This window comes from Dunckerocampus dactyliophorus, chromosome 21 (assembly GCF_027744805.1).
Source record: "Dunckerocampus dactyliophorus isolate RoL2022-P2 chromosome 21, RoL_Ddac_1.1, whole genome shotgun sequence".
Classification (NCBI taxonomy): domain Eukaryota; kingdom Metazoa; phylum Chordata; class Actinopteri; order Syngnathiformes; family Syngnathidae; genus Dunckerocampus; species Dunckerocampus dactyliophorus.
In genome coordinates, this window is record NC_072839.1 from 8,551,687 (window position 1) to 8,573,749 (window position 22,063).

The window sequence follows — 22,063 nt, forward strand, 5'->3', positions numbered from 1 at the left end:
TAAAAACACACATGTTGTCATGTTGCCAGCTTTGTTCACATAAAACTCCACCGACCAGTTTGTCCTGGACGCCTGTCAAAGGCTTTATGAGACGCTGTCAGAAGCTGAGAGGTTCACAGCGTGTGACATTACACATCCGTTGTGAGATCAACAATGCAGCAGCACAATGAGACATGTCCTCACAGACGAGGACATCATGACTCACTGCAATTGCCACGGATGCTAAATAACTTTTAGTCTTGTGTTTCCTTGAAAACGGTCTTTTGATTACCTAGTGCGGCACCTGATGCTGCATGGGTCAGAGGTCAGCCAAGTGGTGGTGGTGGTGGGTGGGGGTTGTGCACTCCAGATGCCTGAGCTCCGTCAGACTACAATAGGCCGCTGTGTGTGGCAATGTGTGCAGCTTTTACAGCACTATATTTAGCCTGCTGGAGAGAACATGCTGGAAGTTGATCTACACTGAAAAGGGAGCATTAGGACAGAGCACGTGCTAATTGTAAGCGATGTGGCCTCCCTGAATAACCGCCATTAAATATCACGCTGTACACAACACAAGGCCGTGCTCACAAGGCAGCCGCTCCCTGCAACACATTCACTTAACCCACTTTCCTCACAGACAACCAGGTCACACACATTCCACTTTTATGACCAGACGCCCTGTCAGTCACTGACAGGACCAGGAAAAAGCGTTGGCGACACAAGGAGATATCTTGCATAATCATGATGAAAACAGACATGCGTGCACATGGCAGCTATCATTTATTTATCATTGCTACCCTTCCTTTATTTCCCCCACAGTGTGAAAGATATACACATACTGTATCCATCCATAAAACCATGCAAGTTCAATCATTCATGAGCAAAAATAAGGCAGTTTAACCAGGTAGCTTGGTAGCTACTGCTTTTTATTTACCAGTTTCCCCTCCTACATTAGTTCCCCCCCCCCCAAGAAGGTCAAGTTAATGTTATTTTATTTTGAATTGCTGGTTTGCACGTGACGTCACATCTAGTTGCAGTACTCATCAGCTCAAGCTCAACATGGGGGGGGGGGGGGGGGGGGGGTGTCAAACAAGCGTATTCGTAGCTAAAAGTCAGAGCCATGCAAATGTGAATGTGATTACTCAGCCAATCCATCATAAACTTCAAAAAACATAAAAAAAAAACCCAACAACTCGAACTCGAAAATGCTCATGAAAACGGGAACGCAGAAAGCACTGCCTCAGGAAAATAGAAAGCTATAGGATCGTCATTTCCTCCTACCGCTTTCATTATTATAAATTATTTCTAATTGTTCAATAAATTCAATAATTATTCAATAACTTGATAAATAGACCGCCTGCTCTGTTGCATGAAAAAAGATGGACAAAAAAAAGTCTGCACTCGTCATTAACACGAGACTACGAGAACCTTCACCTGTTTAAAACAAATATTTCCAGAAATAAAGCAGAGTTCTGGCAGAGCGATACAGTCTAGTAGCAGACAGGGGCCGCTCATGTCAACTGCAGGCTGCTGGGAAGCAACTTAACAGGGTCGCAATTGTGTTGCTTACATCAAATTAACTCTTCAATTACCACCCCCCTTAGAAAAACAGCACTGTGAAAGTATTCATGCAGATTGACTTTGGTATAAGAACACAGACATGTTAGAAGCGCTATTCGCACCTGCTACATTCATCGTGTCTCACGTGGAAGACATAAGCTTTCTAAGCTGTTTGATCGCCTTATTTTCGAACTATTTCATGTCTTTATGCAACACACCATGCACAAACAATTGGAGCAAATCATTTCAACAACATGTATCGTTATTCACTAGATACTGAGTGTATATGTGGTCATATTCCTATCTATCTATCTATCTATCTATCTATCTATCTATAATTCAGCATCCAATTACCGGAAGTCATGTGTTTGCAAGCCAGCAATATAGCACCACATCACAACAGAAGTAATTCATACAGAACTAAACGGTCTATCCAGTACATTGCTCTTTTACGTAACAAACTTACAGTAAATGATGGTTTCCACGTTATCCTCTGCTCGCTGTATCGTGTGAGGAGGAGCAATTGTAATTGCAAAGAAAAATTGCCAAAGACCAGGAGAGAATGCGGAAAGAAGAAGGCTGACTAGGAGACAAGGCATTATGATCAGTTATTAACAGAACTTCACCAGGAAGATCCAAGAGTCTACAGAAATTACTTGAGAATTTCCCCCCCGACTTGTTCCTCCAAGAGGTGGTGGAAAAGTTGATCCATTCATGAGAATGTGACACACTTTCATACACACGGCCCGCTACGTCTGCGAACACGTCGCGTTGCGTTCACGACTAGTTCACGCAAATGACACAAAGATTATGCGTGCCATCATGCGCCTGTTTACAACAAATGTACCCACTGGCACGCAAAATGATGTACCACTGCGGGGATAACATTTGTGCAGGTGTCAAGGTGGCTTTACACACACAGTGCACCCCAAAAGTAACTCAGCGACCACATTACAACACCCTGAAGCTATAAACGCAGGAGAGGATCCCGTTTATTTATGCTTTCATGATGCATGTGACTCACGTATGGTGAAAACATGTTGGATTTTGCCCCTCCAAAGCACATAAGAACTTTTTCTTGGCCTACATAGTCTCCTTCGAGGTGTCCTTGTGACAGCTTCAGGTCTTTCCATTGTTACTTCTTTGGAACAAGCTTTACTTTGACATGTGCACAAGCACATGAGGGGACACCTCATTCTTTTGTTTCATGCCTGCAGGGGGCTGAGAGAGAGCACGGTCACTCCGCTCAGATAAGAAAGAGGCGATGAAAAGGAGAGAAAGTTTGGGATGAAGTTTTCCGGCTGTGTCCTTCGCTTCATGTGCATTCCAGCTGCTCTGTGGCGCAGAAACCTGAGCATTAGGCCTGAGCGCTAAGCCGAACACGCCCACGCATCTCACGCATGCTTTCACCGCGCTCGCTTCCCACCGGCCTTGGTCAAGAGTGGCGTCCTGACACATCGCACGTTGCTGACAGCAGCATGACAACTTTGGCAACAATGCCACAACAAACGGCAATGAGTAAGCCAGAAAATGAAACTGGATGCGTGACTAAGCAGCGACGGCTCCTGCAAACATACGCTATCACATCAAAGCATCTGCTCACTAGCACAGATAGATAGAACACAAGAAACTGCATGAAACGTATTGTAGTGAATAGTGCTGAGTCGGTACCATGCAGTGGAAATGGAACATTTCAAGCTAGAGAGTCAAATGGCAGACAAACGTGAGGGCTGGAACACAAACAATGTCCATGTCATGTCGTTACATGAAGCATCGCTGCGCCTGCTATTTACATTTAAATGGCACAATGTGGTCAAAAGTTCACTTGTTTCCCCCCTCCCTGACTAAAGAGTCCTCTGATGATTCATAAAAAGTAAATTGTTAATGACTAAGAAGGTCAAAGAAAAGCTGAGTGGGGTTCAGTTTCATGCAGTCATTCAGGAATGCTGTGAAACATCAGCGGCGGGTGCTGTTTCGACCCCCACCCCCCATCCCTCCCGCATTCCTTCCTCCTTTTGACGTTCTTTGTCCTGACCACTAGCACATGGTGGGGGAAAGGAGACACTGGCGGGCCTTAATCCGCAGCCAGAGGCAAGCTAAAGCCATCTGGACCCGAAAGCAAACGTCAAAACTTTTCTAGAAGCAGCCAGCCTGGGGGAGGGGGCACGCCGTATGTAGAAAGAAGGAGAGGGATGGAAAGTTGAAAAGTTGGGTGAGGACTTTGGAAATAAGGCTGCGCATGCTGTTTTTAGGTATTGTGACCTGTGACCCTACACATCCTGTCGGGGGGGAGGGTTTGAGTCAGACAAGATGGCCGCGCTGCACAGCACATACGAAGACAACATGTGAACACGCCACTTCAGCCTCTCAGGTGTGACTTTTGGCACCCCTCCTTCGCTTGTGCTACATCCACTCCCCACAGGAGCATGGGGGGGGGACAATGGAAGCACCGACATGCCCACTCTCCTGCTGAGAGCACTCGTTTGTCTCCCACATTCCTTTGCTCATTCATCTCTTTCTCCTGCTCTTTACACGGGGGAAGGGTCTAGGTCTTAAAAACCTCTAACAGAACCCCTCTTACCCCCTCCCACCCGCGCGCACAAAATCCCCTTTTTCCTGCTCTTTTACTTGCTTAGTGAAGCAGCAAAGCTCCTAGAAAGGAGCAGATGCATTCTTACTCTGCTCTCGCTCGGTGTGGGTTTTTAATGACGGCTTCCAGACGAGAAAGAGCGAGGGCCAAACTTAAAACACACTCAGACTACTGTAGCTGAGTCTGGGACTTTCACAGAGAAGTCTTTAATTTGCGAGCGGAGCCCTCCCACGCTGCACAGCCCCAAACCACCCACTTCCAGCCAGAGCCAGCTAAGACCTAGAAGAGTACGCCATACGCCCCCCCCAGATCAGTGAACGCGACACCCACCACAGAGCTTGGCTGTCGAGTCCAATCTAGAGTCTAGCTGAGAACAAAGCACAAAATTCAGAACTTATATACACGTACAAAATATACATCTTTTTCTTTATTTAGGGCTGTTAGCAGCCCGACCTGCCCTGCCCAGCGTGCAGGAACCATGAGGATCACCCACAGTCAACACTGAGGAAATCCTTGGCTTTTCCATTGGTGAAAGACAAGTAAGGAAGAGGGGAGAGGAGAGGAGCACCCCTCAACCCCCCACCCACCCACCCACCTGAGAGGTGAGGTGAAGCCCACCTGATCCAACACACCAAACAGCTCCCAATGGGACACTTTAAGGGCCCTAAAATGCTAAAATGTCCCATCAGACAGGAAAGCACTAAGAGAGCGGCCGTTCTTTTGTGTCAGCTGAGGGAGAAGAATGAGCGAGGTTGTGCTGCTTCCTGTGTCAAAAGACATCCAAACATCAGGCCTTCCTCTCCTAATGGCAGCAATCAAAGCCTCAATGAATCTTAAGCACACATCACAAACACGTGGCAACTTAAAAGCTGAGTGCTGCTACAGTCCGTCATTCTTCTTTCATGGAAGTACACTATAATAACCATAATCACTGATACTGTGATGGACAGATAAAGTAAGTACCGGCTACATGAAACACATAAGGTACCTATTATCATATTACAGTACTTCTAGAGGCAACAGTCGAGGGATCACATGAGGCAACGACGACATCTAGTGGCAGACTTCATAATTGCAAGGTCTTCATGTCTTGTGGGGCCTGCATATGTCAGCAGATGTACACATCAACGACATTCATCAATGAGAAGTAGCTTTGATCCATCCGTGACACCTTTACTCGTAGCGAATCAAAGCAGCAGCTTCCAGAGAGCAACAAGTTGCCACTAGCTCACAATCTCAGACTGCCGTGACAGAATGAAGTCATTAGTGCGCTTCTGACACGCCAGCATGACCAGGATTTATCTCCTCTCCAGTACGACACGACAACTTTTACCCACAGCCGGCTTCCAGTTTGGGCTTGGCCCCCCACACCTGCAAAGGCAAACACTGATTGTGCATCTCCAGAAGCTGAATGGAGGCACCCACCATTACTGACAACACTGGACTCGCCCTCAGTCTTTGTTACTGCTGCCACAAAGGTGACGTTGCCTTAGTTTCTTGCAAGATGAGACGCAATGACAAAATCCAGACGTGAAGAGGTGGTTTAAGTGTACTTGAAGGTGTACCACATTGCCGATTGTCATTCTTGTTCGTAATGTGTATTTTTGCTTGTCCCACAGTGCTTCACAACATGCCTGGACCTGGTCCTTGTAACCTAGCACACACACACACACACACACACACACACACACACACACACGTATAGGTGCATCATCAAAGCCTGTGGAATGACAACATGAAGGTGCGCGTGGAAGACACTAGAGAGCCGTTTAATTCACACCCCCTCTTTGAATAATAATTCCATCTTGAAGGCAGCCAGCTTTGATGAGCACACACACGTAGGGGCGTATGTTGCTAAGACATGAGCTTCATCTGTCCCTGTAATTAAAGCCAGAGCAGGAAATAACCAAGTCTGACAGGAAGGAGCAAGCAAGGCATTCCTGCGCCGCGCCGTTGGACATGTCATTGTCTCTTCGGCACATATACATCAGACAGGATTGGATAGGCTGCTCACGCACTCATTTCCTTTCCCGTTTCTTTCCTGTAAGCACTGACAAGACACGAAGTGTGACTTCAGTCATGTCTGACAGCTGCTGCAAGACAAGACTTGAAAATGCTGTGTGTCATTTATTTACAGGAATGGAGCATAAGTGGACCAAGAAAAGTGTTTGGCTCCCTCTAGTGGAGACAAACAGTTCTGTTAAATTATTCCATTCAAGATAAAAAGTAATCTAATACAGACTTTTTCTTCAATAATATTTGTTCATTTATGTACTACATTAACCTTTACACCAGGTGATACTGAAGTCTACCAAGGAGGGTCTGATAATGGCAGTAACACCCATTGATACCAGAGGACGAGAGGAATACAAGCAGAAAGAAATCAGGTGAGCATGACGTCAACTAACATGTATGACTCACGTTCACAGATGGTTGGCAGCACAAATGTGTCACACAGTGTTTTTTTTGTGTATGCGAGGCCTGTCATGGACACCCACTCTCTATAACTGGGGCAAGCTCCAAAAAGACCCCTTAGGGGTGGTTACAAGACCTGCCCCCTGACCCCTAGATGGCCCCCCCAGAAGCCTCAAAGGAACTCAAAGATCTGGAGAGACCATGACTCAGGTGAAATGTGACAATGCTGAGCCAGGAAGAGCGTGTGTGTGACGCACACCTGTCACAGACGTCTCACCAAAATAGAAGGCTGGACGCTCGTCAACATTTCTTGGCTATCATGATGGGGCACAAGTAGGTTAATCTCCATATTTTGGCAATGAAAAGGCTATCAGCTATTTATAAGAGTAGTGGAGTACAAGGAAGGGTCGGCTCTAGCAATTAAATCTTTGAATGTGTTTATTTCACTTGTTCTTTAAGATTAGGAGGATTCCATGTCAACAGATATTTGATTTGAGTTAAGAATATACACTGTATAATACTCATCAAAAGTCAGGGATATGTACAACTGTTATGTTAGAGAACAGCAAGTTGTGCGTTAACTGCGTTAATTATTGAGCATTCAAAATTAGAGAAGCTCAAATTAAATTCACGTGTCAAATTAATACAGAATAGGTCAATCCTGAAATGCATCTGAAATATTGCTAACTTCCACTGAGTAGTATGTTTTATATTTTATATATATTACTTCCTCCAAAACAGATAAGTCATTACTATGATGAGTATTTTTTTTAAGGAGTTCGAGAAGATTGATTGTGTACTGGTGGATGAATAAGCACATTAACTACAAGGATGTGCTCAGCATTGACAACACACGTAAAGTTTTATATATTACAATAACCATTTCCCTCGCAGTGTTTCACAATTAAAGTCTATAAACTATTATTCATCAGTATTCCCTTTACGCAGGGTATTCCATAAATATAGACATTGTAAATGTGAACCATTTAGTACATGACTCTACAATTAAGAATGAATCTGCTTCATTACAGGCTTCCCCTTTCAAAAGGGAAGCTTTTAGTTTGAAGGCTGCATGACTCAACTTCCTGCTTCACCATTCGTGAATCAAGCAACAACCGGCGGCCATAGCTGCCTCCCGACTACCAACAACAAGCTAATAAAGACAGCGGAGACTCTTTTTACTCACCGAAGCGAATCCAGTAATCGCACACGCCAAGCATGGCGCCGTAGAAACACTGAAATAACGCCATGGAAGCTGTGTGCTGCTCGCAGTCTCAGGAGGAGTTAGAGAGTGACGCTATAGACTCATGTGTCTGGATGTGGACGCCCCCCCAGCAGAACTTACACCCCCCCACCAATTTGGGACAGTCCCATTCGTAGCACCGTGACTCAGAAACTGGCCTTTCATTATTTGAATTAATTCTACGGTACACACAGAAATGTATTTTAACCGCATGAACCACCATAGCTTCACAGTGACAGTACCATGATTTACATTAAAAAACATCAGGAACACCTGTTATCCAATAAGTTGCCAAAAATAGCAGTGAACCTTACTGTGCATCTCTGCAAAAGGTAGTATTTGGCCAGCTCTCTTAGAATTATAGATAGTATGTTTAATAATTCCACTCTGACAGCTGCTGTGTTACACTGCAGCCCTGTGGGGGCAGTGTTGTCCTAATTATATTGTACACAAACCCATATCAATTAGACTTGACAATGTTGCACTGGATGAAAACAATACACAATTTCAGATAATACTATATAAAGTGCAAGTCTGACAAAGTCGGTGTTTGTCAAGGTGACAATATTTCAGTTTAAGCACTGCAGAAACAATCATTTCTCCTATGGTGCAGAGCAAATATACTCATTTTCTTCATCATTTTGTGCGGGTCGAATTTGGCGTCATCAAATTGGTGACTGGAAGAAAACCCTCAGATTGTAACGTGCGCTCAGAGCTGTGCCACCAAATTAAATCAAGAGGTGGTCTCCTGAGTGATTGACAGCACCACATGCTTCCAATAAAGGGAGCAAAGTGAGGATGGAGGATGTTTGTAGCCGTTGAGTGAAATAGTAGTGAGGATGTGGTAGGTTGTGTAGGATGGACGTGAAAGAAAAAACATGGGCACGGCTCCCAGCCTTTACTCACTGTGTGACTACTCTTTGTAATTAAAGTTCAGCAGCAGGTTGATTCATTGATGGCACATCACACCACTTACTTAGCTAGTTATTTAGCTCGTTTGTTAGGGGAAAACAAAGCAGCATAAGTGGGGGATGAATGGATCGATGCTAACACGGACTCCAACATATGGATACAAGTATTGGGACACAGCTTTAAAAGTCAATCAGAAGTTGGACTAGACCTGGCATGGGCAAACAACGGCCATACCAGCTTTTTAATCCAGCCCGACCAACTTTTCTAACTAGGGCTGCCAAAGTTAACGCGTTATTAACAAGTTAACAAAAGTTTCTTTAAACGGCACTATTTTTTTGACGCCCGATTAACGTGCGCACACCCTGTTCGACCCTCAGCCAAACGCCGTAGTTTGAGGAAGCAATGGTCACCGTGGAGCTACAAGTGGGAGCAAATATTGAGCAGAAATGGAGAAAGAAAAGCGTATTTTGATTGGTAAATTTAGCTTCAAAGCCCTGGCAGATGGCTCTCGCAACAAGACCAAACTTATTTGTATCTACAGTACTGTCGCTATGATTGGAACTGTCACGGACTACGTCATCGACTCTCCAGAGAGAAGCGGAAAGGTACTGAAGCACTGCTGGTATTTTTTATTGCCATTTATACAGTGGTACCTTGGCATACGAGTGTCCCAACTAACAAGTGTTTTTTTTAAGAAGCGAGCCGTCTCTGGGCTGATTTTTTGCTTTGAACTGCGAGCTACAATGTGGGTACGAGCTGCTAGTTAACGGCAGGCATAGCCGAGGACAGCTATGTAGACGTCTGTCATTTCAGAGCTAGCAGTGCTAGGAGCGCTAGCATTAGCAGTGCAGTAGCTAGCCATCAACACGTCAGTAAACCATACGTACATTATAGCAATCTAATTTATCTCATTCATTATGTATCGTGTAAAACTATGACAGGAACAACCTCAAATTAAAAGCATGAAATGAATACAGACCCACCATCCACCAGTACAAGCCTGGAGTTGTTGAGGTGAAAGAAAAAGGGGAAATATACTGTATAGTAGTCAATCTGTGCAGCGTGGAAGAACGTAGAAGGTGTGTTGAAGGACCGTCACACAGTGGGACAAATCGCCGCTTGCATTAAACATTCAAAACTGTGGTATTTCTAACTGTATATTATTTTTGAATAAAATAATGGCCCATATTTCCAAACTTGTTATCCCTTTACATACAATCTAATGTAGGTATCGTGGTTGCGTATCGAAACGTTTACCACAAAGAGATTTACATCCCTACTTATTATAGGTAAAAATGTATTTTTATCCGCGATTGTGATTCATTATGAGATATCTGTGGACAAATACCATGAATAGCGATTAAATGTTTTAATCGATTGACAGCCCTAATTATAACCCTTTGACGCCAAAGCTGTTATTTCAGCGTCATTGTTTTCGGAAAGTAGTGGTTTGCTTATTGACATGGCGGTTACAGATTTGCCCACTCTGGAAGCCGTTTCATATCAGGCCAACCAGAACGATGTTTCCGTGTGGCTGAAACAATAAAATACCACTGAAACAATATAAAGGATTGCATGGGGCCAAAGCTTTGTGTTATTAGTATTAACATTTCAGCTTTGTCTCATTACATTATGCCCTTTTGCTCCATGTTTCACATTTTTGCTGTTTTTTTTTGTTTCATTTTATTACTATAATGTGCCGCAGGCCAATAAAAAACGAGGCCCCCAGGCCGCACTTTGGACACCACTTGTTTTATAGCTCTTTGTCAGGGTTGAGTGCGTGGCGGGACCGTCAACTCTGTGAGCAACCACAACTTGTACTGACGTGGAGTAATTTGGGCCGTGACGACAGCCTAGCTTCTTGCTTTGCAGCTGGTGCGCGATACAAGAATGCATTCAAGGCGCTTCCCGTGCTAATTAACATGTGTGATGGTGGCGGACATGAACGTTAACAATCTTTATTGAATTCCCAAAGTTCCCGTACTTGCCAATATTATTTGTGTAGAAGAAATTGTGTGCGTATTTTGCAAACAGCATATCGATTATGACTTCCGTTGCAGATCATTTTGCAGGAGGCAATTACAGTTCATATCAGAGCCACCTAATAAAACCATATTTGTCAGGTTTTTCCACTAATATCCAGGATTAAATCATCAATCAAGACCTTTATCCAACATTAATTTTATCGCCACCACATGCAAGACTGCAGACGGAGGCACAGCGTAGCGTCCCCACAGAGTCTGCCTCTCTTTTGGAACTTTATTCTGACCTGAACACATCAACAGCAGTGCAATTCCAACACCATATACTGTACGTCCCACAGTGGCACAAGGTCCTTTCACGGACACTCCGAACATCACGACAAAATCTTTGCTCTGCGTGATGTGTGGTCAGACAAACAAAAACAATAAGTAGATATTCTTATCACTCATACTTATTGGTTCAGATAACGCACACAAACGATGAACACCTCCATAATTGTCTCCTTTTATTCGTGTCGGAACTAGCGCAGTGCTTTCCGTGCTGATGACGATGCCTTCAAGGTCACTTTAAGTACAATTTTCTATAAATATACTCGAAACATGTGAATTCAGCTTAAATTTCGTGGTGCCTTTGAACGCAATCCCTCATTGCTCATAACTACACAGTTAAAGTGTGATTATAATTTTGGGCTACCGTTAAAGAAATGAGTATTTATAGACGTGTGTGGTGTGTGTTAGCTTGATTCTAATTTCAGTTCATTTGGAGCTGTTAATACATACAAACGTATTTAATCCTGGCATTTCTGTTCATAAAATACAGTAAAAACTTCCATATTTCAGACATAGTTGCAAATGTGATGAATCATCATTAATTAATTGAACAATGTGATGAATCTGATTAAAAAAAAAAAATCATTTGACATATATATACATGCACACGCACGCACGCTCCCACCCATGCATTTTGTTATGTTCCAGCCTTATTTCAAAGAGGAATAAATTCATTTTTCTCCTCAAGATTGTGCACACAGCACCCCTTAATGCCAACATAAAAAAGTATATTATTTTTAAGTGCTGGCTTCCCCCTAGGAAGAAGAGGCATACTCCTGCATTCAGAAACATCATGTAATATTCACAGAAACAACGTTTCCACTTCTCGCTGTGTGTTCCCACTGCTTCCATGTAGGCGTCTGCATGCACACGATGCATTGCCTGCATTGTAGGACCACTGAAATATTAACGTGCTCATGACACCAAAACAGGTTAATCTTGTTATTTTGATGGGGGAAAATAACATGGAAAGGCATATTTCCTGTGTTATATGTGTGCTCGAATGTTTACCATGTTTTGACAGTTTTTGTCACTCCTTGCGGAGACCGGAGAAGGAGGAGCACGTGACGTTTACACGAGTTCCCCCTGAAGTTATCGTTCACTCCAATGCTTTCTCGATTGTTATGGTGTAGTTCTGGATGAATATTTGTTGTTTGTTTTAGATTTTTTTGCATATTATTCCCGCTCATTGTGCGGAGTAAGCTCATTCACATTTCCATTGCCATTCACCGCGTCAGATGCTTCAGTATTTTGGCAAATTTTGAGGGACAATTTGATACTGCCCCGCAGATGGCAAGGTGACGGTAAATCAATCCATGTTTTTTCTACTAATATTCTCTATAGTAGCCAGCCTGGTGCTGGGCTAACGAAGTGTTGCTTCGTAACTGGCTTGGTTATGACACACTCGGGTGCCGATGTGGTGTTTGTTGTAGCGCACAACAATAAATCCAAAGAGTTTGTCTTTGATTGCAGCATCACTACGAATCTTAGAATAATAATATTGGTTTTCATGTCAAATTGCTAGCTAAACAACAACAGTCACTTGTCTTCAGCTCTGTGCAGTGTGCATAGAGCTTTCAGTGGCGATCACTGACTCATACTCATCACAACACAGCAGCTTTGCCACTTACATGAAAAGGATTCTTAATTGAAAAGACAGAAGACTAACAGTTGTCCAGTGCCTTGCTAAGATGAAGAGTTAACATTTGTGGGAAGAATTGGACAGTCTGCCCATGTAGTGTTTATGCAAGTGATGTTGCTATCAGACCTCCTTCTCGCCCTGCTTCGCTTCTTTGCGTCTCTGGCTGCAGCTGACCTCAGGCAGCAGCGAGGTCTGCAGCACATGAAGGGTCAGAAGGAGCCAGCAAGGTGTCGGAGTGCCAAACGAGGAGCGGCTGTCGAGAGTCAAGACTTGAGCTGATAGATGGTCTTCATTACCTACTTCCTTCCTCGGGGGATGCGCCTCTCTGGCTCTTATCAGTCGGTGTTTCGAGATCAATAACGACCAGCGTGCAGTAGAACAATCAAGTCTATCCACAGCGTTTAATTGTGTTGTTAGCACGCTTTGAGAAGCAGCGTTATGGCCTCTTCCCTCTTGTCAAACAGCAACATGCAAAGCTAACTTTAGCATGTGTTGTATTCCTAGCTGCCTGCAATTGCTAAGTGACCAGCAGTGGTTTACACCACCAGCTAAGCACCTTCCTTTGGTACTAGAATAGAATCAATAGCAATTGGAGCTGTGACGAGGCAAGTATGGTATTGAAAAGGCCATCAGAGGTTTCATGAAGTCAATATTGGGCAGCAACTTTGTGCTTAATCAATATGGGGTCACTTAAAGCACATTTGCAATCCAATTAAATAAATCTTAATTGCAGGTCCCTTTAAATCGATTGAACTTGTCTAAGCATTCGTCCAACTTGCGGTGAATATACTGTATCTGATGGACTGTCTATTAGAGTGCCAGCTGGGGTTAGGACAATGTTGCCTTTTAATGGGACAAGATGCAGTGGAATAAAAAGGACAAGAAGAAGAAAAAAAAGGCCCAGTGTGAGTCACCCAACGTAAGGAAGACGGGGAGCAGGATTCTGGCCCCACTCAGCATCAGTGGTGCATGCATGCTCACTGTACACCATCGCACGTGACTCAGTGGGCTCTCATCACTATATGAGGAAATTAGGGATGTCCGATAATATCGGCCACCGGTAATAACCGCTCCAATATTGGCATAAAAATGTGATATCGGCCAACATTGGTATCGTTTTTTGGCACTGTAAATGAATACAAATAAATGTACTTACTTTCATAAAGCGCCTTTCTACATGTTTATACATTCACAGTAGTTTGAATACAGTAGTATACAGTAGTTTTGATGCAATAAAATAAGAATATAAAATAAGAACATGAAAGTTCTCAATGAAAATAATAATCAGTATTGTATTTTAAAAAATACCCCTTTAACTAAAAATAAATGAAATCTTTCCAAAAATAACATAAATCAAGGCACAAGAAGCACAAATGTCTTCTTACATAAAATATGTAATTCATTCATTACTCAGAGTATTGTTACTTTTCCCAAACAGGAAATTGAGAGTTGGACAATATCGGCATATCGGTTACCCGAAAAAAAGCCAGTATCGGACATCCCAAGAGGACATACCTTGTTTGATTGACATTGTGCATGTGCATGTTGCATAACTTGGGCGTATTTTTCATGCACTGATGTGACAAGAGTTGTGTGTGTGTGTGTTTGTGTGTGCACACGCACGTGCGCTTTAAACCAACCTGTGCTGCTCTGGATGGTTCTGACAGTGGTGGTGGTACGTGGAGGCGACCCAGCCTTGCGGTTGGCCCCGACGCCGCCTCCCCGCCCCGCCGCCTCTTCCTCCTCTTCCTCCTGTGAGCATCCCTTCTCGATGGCGCGCACGTAACTGTGGCTGCGCATGCGGAAGCAGCCAGGCATGGGCAAATCCAGTGCGTCCACCGCCTGCGACTCCATCTCACTGAACACCGACTCGCACACCGCCTCGATCTGCCCGTTCACCTCCACCTCGCTCACCTATGAGCACAGCAGACACGCTAGGATGTGCACGCAAAGGCAGAGTCAAACAAGCACAGGGCATGAAAATGAAAAATAAAGATGCACTCCAGGATAGATAGTGCACGGCAGAGGAGAATATGAGCAAGACTTGGTATGACTTTGAATAAAGTAATAATAGAGTGGATATTGCCATGGAAGACACTGCTGGTCCAGCGTTCTAGTTAATAAAGGTTGTGTTTACCACATCCGTGGGCGCTAAGCTAACTATAACACAGGGGTCGGGAACCTTTTGGCAAAGAGAGCCATGAAAGCCGCATATTTAAAATGTATTTCCATGAGACATATCATATTTTTAAACACCGAATACAACCAAATGTGTGTACATTTAAGGAAGACTAACAATTTTAGAATATAATACGTCCCTGAATGTATTCTTTGTAATAATGTTGTTATATTGAAGCTAACCAATAATAAATCAATTACTTTTTACCATTAATGCGACTTCTGGTGCTGCATGGTTTTGCGCCCTACTCTGTATCTTTCTTTCTTTTCCTTCTTCGTCAAAAGTGTTGTCTCTGCACAATTAGCTAGCTAACTATTTGATTAAAGGAGGGACGACCCCAATAATAATAATCAAGTTTTGGTGCCTGACATGGAAAACATGGGAAGGACAGCTGGCATTGCAATACAAAAAAAAATGAATGGGTTAAAATGCATTACAATGCATATTTTGAATGTTATTTTAACACTGTGATTTCTGTAATGTTTTACTTTAAAATGTCAGGAAAACAAATTCAAATAAACACATTTTATGGTGTTAAGAAACGTCTGAGAGCCCAAATGCAGTCATCAAAGGAGCCTCATCTGGCTCCTGAGCCGTAGGTTCCCTACCCCTGCTATAACAGAATAGACGACACAGTCTCAAGTCAGCACAGAAACTTTGTATTTCCTTAGAAATGATATCTTTTGGTCAAGAGCCAATGGTTCTTCCTCCCTATCTGTATATAATAATAATAATGAATACACATAAAATGTAAATATATGTATAGTGGTGTCATGAGACGAGACAATACACAAGATTGGGTCTACAACAACAAGATGAGAGGAGAGTTTAATATTATTTTTAAGGATGCAACGAAAAAAATATAAAAAATATATGACAATATAGTAGAATCTACTCATTTAATTTCTACTACGTTACCTTGCATTGCTCCTAACGAGGCTACACTCTTCTGCACTCGTGTGTATGCTACTGGCCCCGCCTCCACCCACTGACAAAGGGCTCACTCTGTTCATGCCGTTGTTCTACGGAACAAATGCGACCAATGCACAGAGTGAATCTTCATGCCTGTTTGGAGGCGGGAGACGATGCCCATGGCAATATATTGAGGCTGGCAAAATGGTCCAGTTCATTTTCATTAATTGTGTGATTTATTTATCTTCTATCGTTCCTGGCCTGGTGCCCATGAGACTGTTTTTTTCTGAATGAGAAATCTTGTCATGTTTTAATCTCGCAAGATCATGTGACACCCCTGATATGTAGAGTTCCTGCGTCACTTTAATTTATGCAATTTCTACATAAATATATGAAAAAATAATAAAAGAATGCCAAGATTGTGCGGAGGGGTAAGAAAGTGTTGCTGCAAAAGGTGAATATTGTACAAAAACACCAGAAAGCTTTGTTGACCTTCCTCTGTGGTTCAATCCATTCAATAGAGTTCTTTTCCATGGCAAAAATTTTGAGCAGCAGCAGCCACTTTGTTCTGTGACATTCGTGTATATGTCAGGTCCACTGTGTGTGTCCCCTCAAGGCAAAAGGACGTCTCAAAGGTCCATGAGTCAGTCCAACTAAAAAGGGACAACCAAAATGTAACTTGATGGAAGCACCGCTAGCACACCAGCGCTACCTAGTGGGGAAGTCATAAATTACAGCTTCAAAAACCCTTCAGTCAGTTGACAAAAATGCAATGTGAAAAAGCAAAACTCATTTAAAACTTTCTCAGCCTTCCATCGCAGTGTCTTTGAATTGGTCAAATCTAATCAAGACGTATGCTAATCAACCCCTTGGTGAATTATTCATATCATTAATTATGAGGCCGCGTGGAATGTTCTTGCTTCCCATGTCTGCATGTTGTCGATGGCACATTCCAAAGAGATGGAGGATGTTCGAGAGGTAAAATAAGGGCTAGAGGGGCTTCCTGTCTCATGAGCTATTCTCACACAGCAAAGCAGCACACACACTAGTTGGCACTAATTGGCTCTTCTTCCCCTTCAAACTTTGCCAGGATGGTGGCCTGATTGTTAATTGAGGCTTTAGGAAAGCTAAGGATGGGATTCCCTCCCTCCCATCCAACCTTATTGGACATAGCGTTGGAGGAGTAAAAGGGGGGGGAGTGGGTAGATGCCACCGACCTGGCTGATGGTGCTCATGGCTCTCATGTAGCTCTCATTGCGGGAACGGAATTTAGGCGAGGCCAGCAGCCCTGCCGGGTCCAAGCTGTCCAGACTCCTATTGATAGAAACCTCGCTGACAGCCCGCAGATAGCTGTGACTCCTGATCTGCAGCTTGGGAGAGTGCTCTGTGGAGATCCTGACAGAGAACAGGGAGGAAAAGGAAACATGAGGTGAGAAACCACGTGAGATGAAGCGAGACAGGGTGATAAAAAGGGAGCAGAAGAAGAAGGTGTTAGTGCAGCATGATGCGCATCAATCTGCATCAATTTCTCATCACCCGGCTTCCAACTACAGGACTGAGAAACACGCATGTTGGCTACGACGGCGTGTCCTTGAAGAACCTTTTCTCAAAGACTGAAACAGAGGACAAAAGCTTGACAATGTAATGCCACAACACACACACACTCACAAGCTTCCTCACATCAACGATGACAAAAAGGTGTCTCATTAGCGCTCACCTGCCTCGCATCACGTTGCCCAGTGTGCTCCCCCCCCCAGTGTGAGTATAAAGTATGCCAGGCAGCATTAAGCTAAATAAGTCATTCTACCAGGATAAATAAAACATCTTATATGAAAGCCTTTTATAGAGAAATACATACCGCACACACAAGGCTGTGCCTCCAGGGCAGGTCGGCTTTAATGTTGCATTTATGCTTAAAATAGCATGTTGTTACTAAAGCAAAGCATCATTATTCATGTGAGAAGGAGAGGATGAGGAAATCCACCATATTGGACAGCTGGACTGTCAAAGCTAACACAATAAAAGTAAATGCTAAATGTCAAGGATTCCTTAATGTTCTTAATGATTTCTATAATCTTCAAACTGTTACAACAATGTCTTAAAAATGTGACTACTTTTTTACTCGAGCACCATTTTGCTCTGCCCTTTTTTCCCGCTCAGGCTCTCTCTCTTCTCCTGGCTTGATTGAGGCTAGAAATGAGGAGCTGCCTCCTCAGTGAGACCACCATAGAAAGAGCTATGAAATCAACAGTGAATGGTCAGAGAGGGAATCAGGTCAAAGAAGAATCTAGCGGCAACCTTATCTCCAGCCACATGTTATCCTCGTTTCCCTGTGGGGTTGATTACGGGCTGGGCCAATGACATCTATTGTGGCAGACCTACTTTATAATCAGCATCACCTGACCAGGGGGATCAGCAAGGTCCCAGGGCGCCGCTGTGTGGATGAAGTGACATTAATGAACCATGGCCAATCAGGAATCAAGTCAGCGGGAAGCTTTGCTGATTTTTGTGCTCAGCTGAATGTTGTGATGACGTCTTCTTCGACTGCTCTTTTTTGCCAACTCATCATTTCCTTCTTGGCCAACCCCTGCGCCCACTGGTTTTTGTGATAATCCTGTGAAACAGCACGTGGGAAAACGCGCATGTCGACTGAATATGCACTCATTGGCCACCTTACAAATTAACAACTGTAAAAAAACCCTCAAGACATCCATGGTTATAGATGACCTCAATCTATACCACCATTTTAAATCAGCCACTGACTTACACGGTGAATGAATGATGAACCAAACATTGATTGACTTAAAGCAAAATGTTTACTCCACGGGTGTTGGAAGAACTTACTTAAGAGTGGTCATCTCAGTGAGCGAAGGCTGTGTGGCCTTCAGGTAGCTGGCCCGCCGCGCTTGTACCTTAGGCGAAGGTTTAGGACTGCTGTCTGAGTCGCCACTGTCGTCCTCAGCCATGGCCTTGATGTAGCTGCCACTTCGCATCCTCCGGCAAGGGATCTCATCATCCTTGGCCAGCGGGGAGAATCCGCTCCAGTCATCCTGAGGTACCTAAACAGAGGAGCGGAAGAACGCATCTCAGAGGTCTTACAGATACACAATAATAACACATTGCCAGGTAACAACATTAAGCACACCTGCACACACCAGTTGGAATCAATGTGATGCTCAGTTTTGACTGCGAAAGATGTTTTGATGCCCTGCCAGTGTTATGAGCAATGACCATGCATGAGCCCCAGATGGTGAGATGTATGTATCAGTGACGTGCAGTCAAGGGATGCAGGTAATGACAAATAAAAATAGGAATAATGCCAACATAAAATATTAATATTTGTAGATTGAACTGTATTAAAATGTAAATGTATTATCTGTATGATTCAAATATTTTTTTTTACGTTTTCCTCAGTAAAAATGCAAATGTTTTGATCGAATACAAAGCAGAAACCTAAGATGAGGCTGCCGCGAACGTCTCTTCTCGCAAAGCCCAGCCAACCATTTGAGTTTGGATTATGTCGTCTGCCAGTTTGTATTTGTTAGCATGTCGCCAATAATACAATGTTGCAGAAACATTTACTTATTAACATTTACCCCATGACTTTCTACAGCCTGTGTAAGGTCTTTCATGTAAGTGTGACATCATTCTTGCCTATTGGACAATAAAATACACAGAATTGACACACGGAAGGCGCTTGCGTTATTCGGGGTGGGGGCGTGCGTGAGCTGGAAGGTGCTGTCACCTTATCCTTCCATAGAGAGGAAAAGCCAGCATTTTTCTGACAGTAGCACCAGCTGTTTAGCAGCATGCCAATACAACATATTTTTGAATGAATGAATGAATGAACTTGACTGCCAAGATGGAAGATTACACACCCAAGCTCACCAGAAGGGTAATGAATCTCTTCCAGGAGAAGGGTAGGGTGCATGTACTTCATATACAAAAAAGGTAAGACCACAAACGCTTGTCATGAGAAACCTGTATTTACATAAAGGAGTCAGTGACTCACCAGCCATGACGCTCACCGCACGTCACGGCTACATATACACTCCTGATAAAATTTTACTACCAGTTGACAAATTGCAAAAATGTATATTTTACACTGTTGGATCCTAAGGAGGTCCTGAGGAGAGCTTTTAAAAGCCAAAATCTTGGCAAAAATGTGCAGTCAATGTTATTTTCTGTCATGATGGCAAAGGCAAAAAAGCTTTCTCTCTTTGAAGGCGATCGGATTGTTGAGCTGCATAAGCAAGGCCTCTCGCAGGGCACCAATGCTGCTGAGGTTGGACGCAGTAAGACAGCCATTTTAAACTTCTTCAGAGATTCTGAGGGTTATGGAGCAAAAAAGTGGTAGACACAAAAAAATGTCACTGCCCCTGAGACCAAGGATCCGATTGGCTGTCCCTCAAGGCACGGGATGATCCCTGGCCCAAATGAAGGTTGTTACTGGTGCTGTCCAGTCCAATAACTGTCATAGCAGGCAGACGCGCTGCCGCGAGCAGCCGTGAGCTTTCGCGTAGCGGCACTTCAAACTCATTAAACTCCTTAAGATATAAGAGTTACGAAGTGAGTGATAAGTATATCCAATTCATGTTTTTCTTTATCTTACTGTTTATTCATGCAAACACGCGCATTATAAAACCGTTTTTAATATATATATATATATACACACACAGTGGTGTGAAAAGTGTCTGCCGCCTTCCTGATTTCTTTTTTTTGCATGTTTGTCACACTTAGAGGCCTCAGATCATCAAACAAATGTAAATATTAGTGAATGACAACACAACTGAACACAAAATGCAGAATTGAAATTGCAGAATTGTTGTAATTCAGCCACATTGGAGGGTTTTCCAGCATGAAGCGCCTTTTTAAGGTCATGCCACAGCATCTCAATAGGATTCAGGTCAGGACTTTGACTAGGCCAGTCCAAAGTCTTCATTTTGTTTTTCTTCAGCCATTCAGAGGTGGACTTGCTGGTGTGTTTTGGATCATTGTCCTGCTGCAGAACCCAAGTTGGTTTCAGCTTGAGGTCACCAACAGATGGCCGGACATTCTCCTTCAGGATTTTTTGGTCGACAGCAGAATTCATGGTTCCAAGTCTTCCAGGTCCTGAAGCAGCAAAACAGCGCCAGACCATCACACTACCACCGCCATATTTTACTGTTGGTATGATGTTCTTTTTCTGAAATGTAATGATGTAATGAGACACACACCTTCCAAAAAGACACACCTTTTGTCTCGTCAGACTACAGAGTATTTTTCCAAAAGGTCTTGAGGCTCATCAAGTTTCATACCAAAATTGAGACGAGCTTTAATGTTCTTTTCGTTCGGCAGTGGTTTTGTTCTTGGCCATGTAGGCTGTTTTTGCCCAGTGTCTTTCTTATGGTGGAGTCATGAACACTGACCTTAAAAGAGGCAAGTGAGGCCTGCAGTTCTTTGGATGTTGTTGTGGAGTCTTTTGTGACCTCTTGGATGAGTCGTCACTGCACTCTTGGGGTGACTTTGGTTGGCCGGCCACTCCTGAGAAGGTTCACCACTGTTCCATGTTTTTGCCATTTGTGGATAATGGCTCTCACTGTGGTTTGCTGGAGTCCCAAAGCTTTAGAGATGTCTTTATAACCTTTTCCAGACTGATAGATCTCAATGACTTTCTTTCTGGGGGGGACAATCACTGAGGCCTTCTGGTAGACCTTTATCCACACAGGGTCATGTAGGTTTGGATTTTTTTCTCCTTTAATCATAAAAACTTTCATTTAAAAACTGCATTTTGTTTTTCAGTTGTGTTGTCATTGACTAATATTTAAATTTGTTTGACGATCTGAAACATTTAAGTGTGACAAACATGCAAAAAAAATAGAAATCAGGAAGGGGCAAACACTTTTTCACACCACTGTGTGCGTGTGTGTGTGTGTGTGTGTGTGTGTGTGTGTGTGTGTGTGTGTGTGTGTGTATACACATATATATATAAACACATATATATATACATATATACACACACATATATAGTATATATATGCGCTTGCATACCAGGCTGACCTTGACATAATCTAACATCTCATCAGCCTAAAGCTGTCAAAAAACATTAGCTAAATAAGGTCATGCTTGGTAATCATATCAACCAGCAGCCTTATCATGTGACTTTCCTTTAGCATTCATCCATGCGCAGCCATCTTGATTTGACATCCAGTCCAGCAAAAGAAGACCTCTTCCGTCTTTGGAGAAACATAATGGCTCTAAAGAATGTCGCTGTGGTACACTGGCATCCCTTCCCTAATGCACCCTCCTATTTCCTCTGCTCTTAAAATGCAGTCACTTT

General features: G+C 43.3%; 1 protein-coding gene across 2 annotated transcripts in view; it reads right to left on the minus strand.

Annotated features, from left to right (window-relative positions):
* dlgap1b (discs, large (Drosophila) homolog-associated protein 1b) overlaps positions 1-22,063 on the minus strand; it is a 194,670-nt gene that overhangs the window by 19,684 nt on the left and 152,923 nt on the right. For both annotated transcript variants that reach the window (XR_008567441.1, XM_054766333.1), the window contains exons 14-16: positions 18,589-18,803; positions 16,962-17,139; positions 14,294-14,567 (exon numbers count right to left, since the gene is read on the minus strand). Coding sequence is in view for 1 of the 2 variants with exons in the window: in XM_054766333.1 (XP_054622308.1) it covers positions 14,294-14,567; positions 16,962-17,139; positions 18,589-18,803 (667 nt within the window). In the remaining variant the exon portion in view is untranslated. The remainder of the gene's footprint in view (positions 1-14,293; positions 14,568-16,961; positions 17,140-18,588; positions 18,804-22,063) is intronic.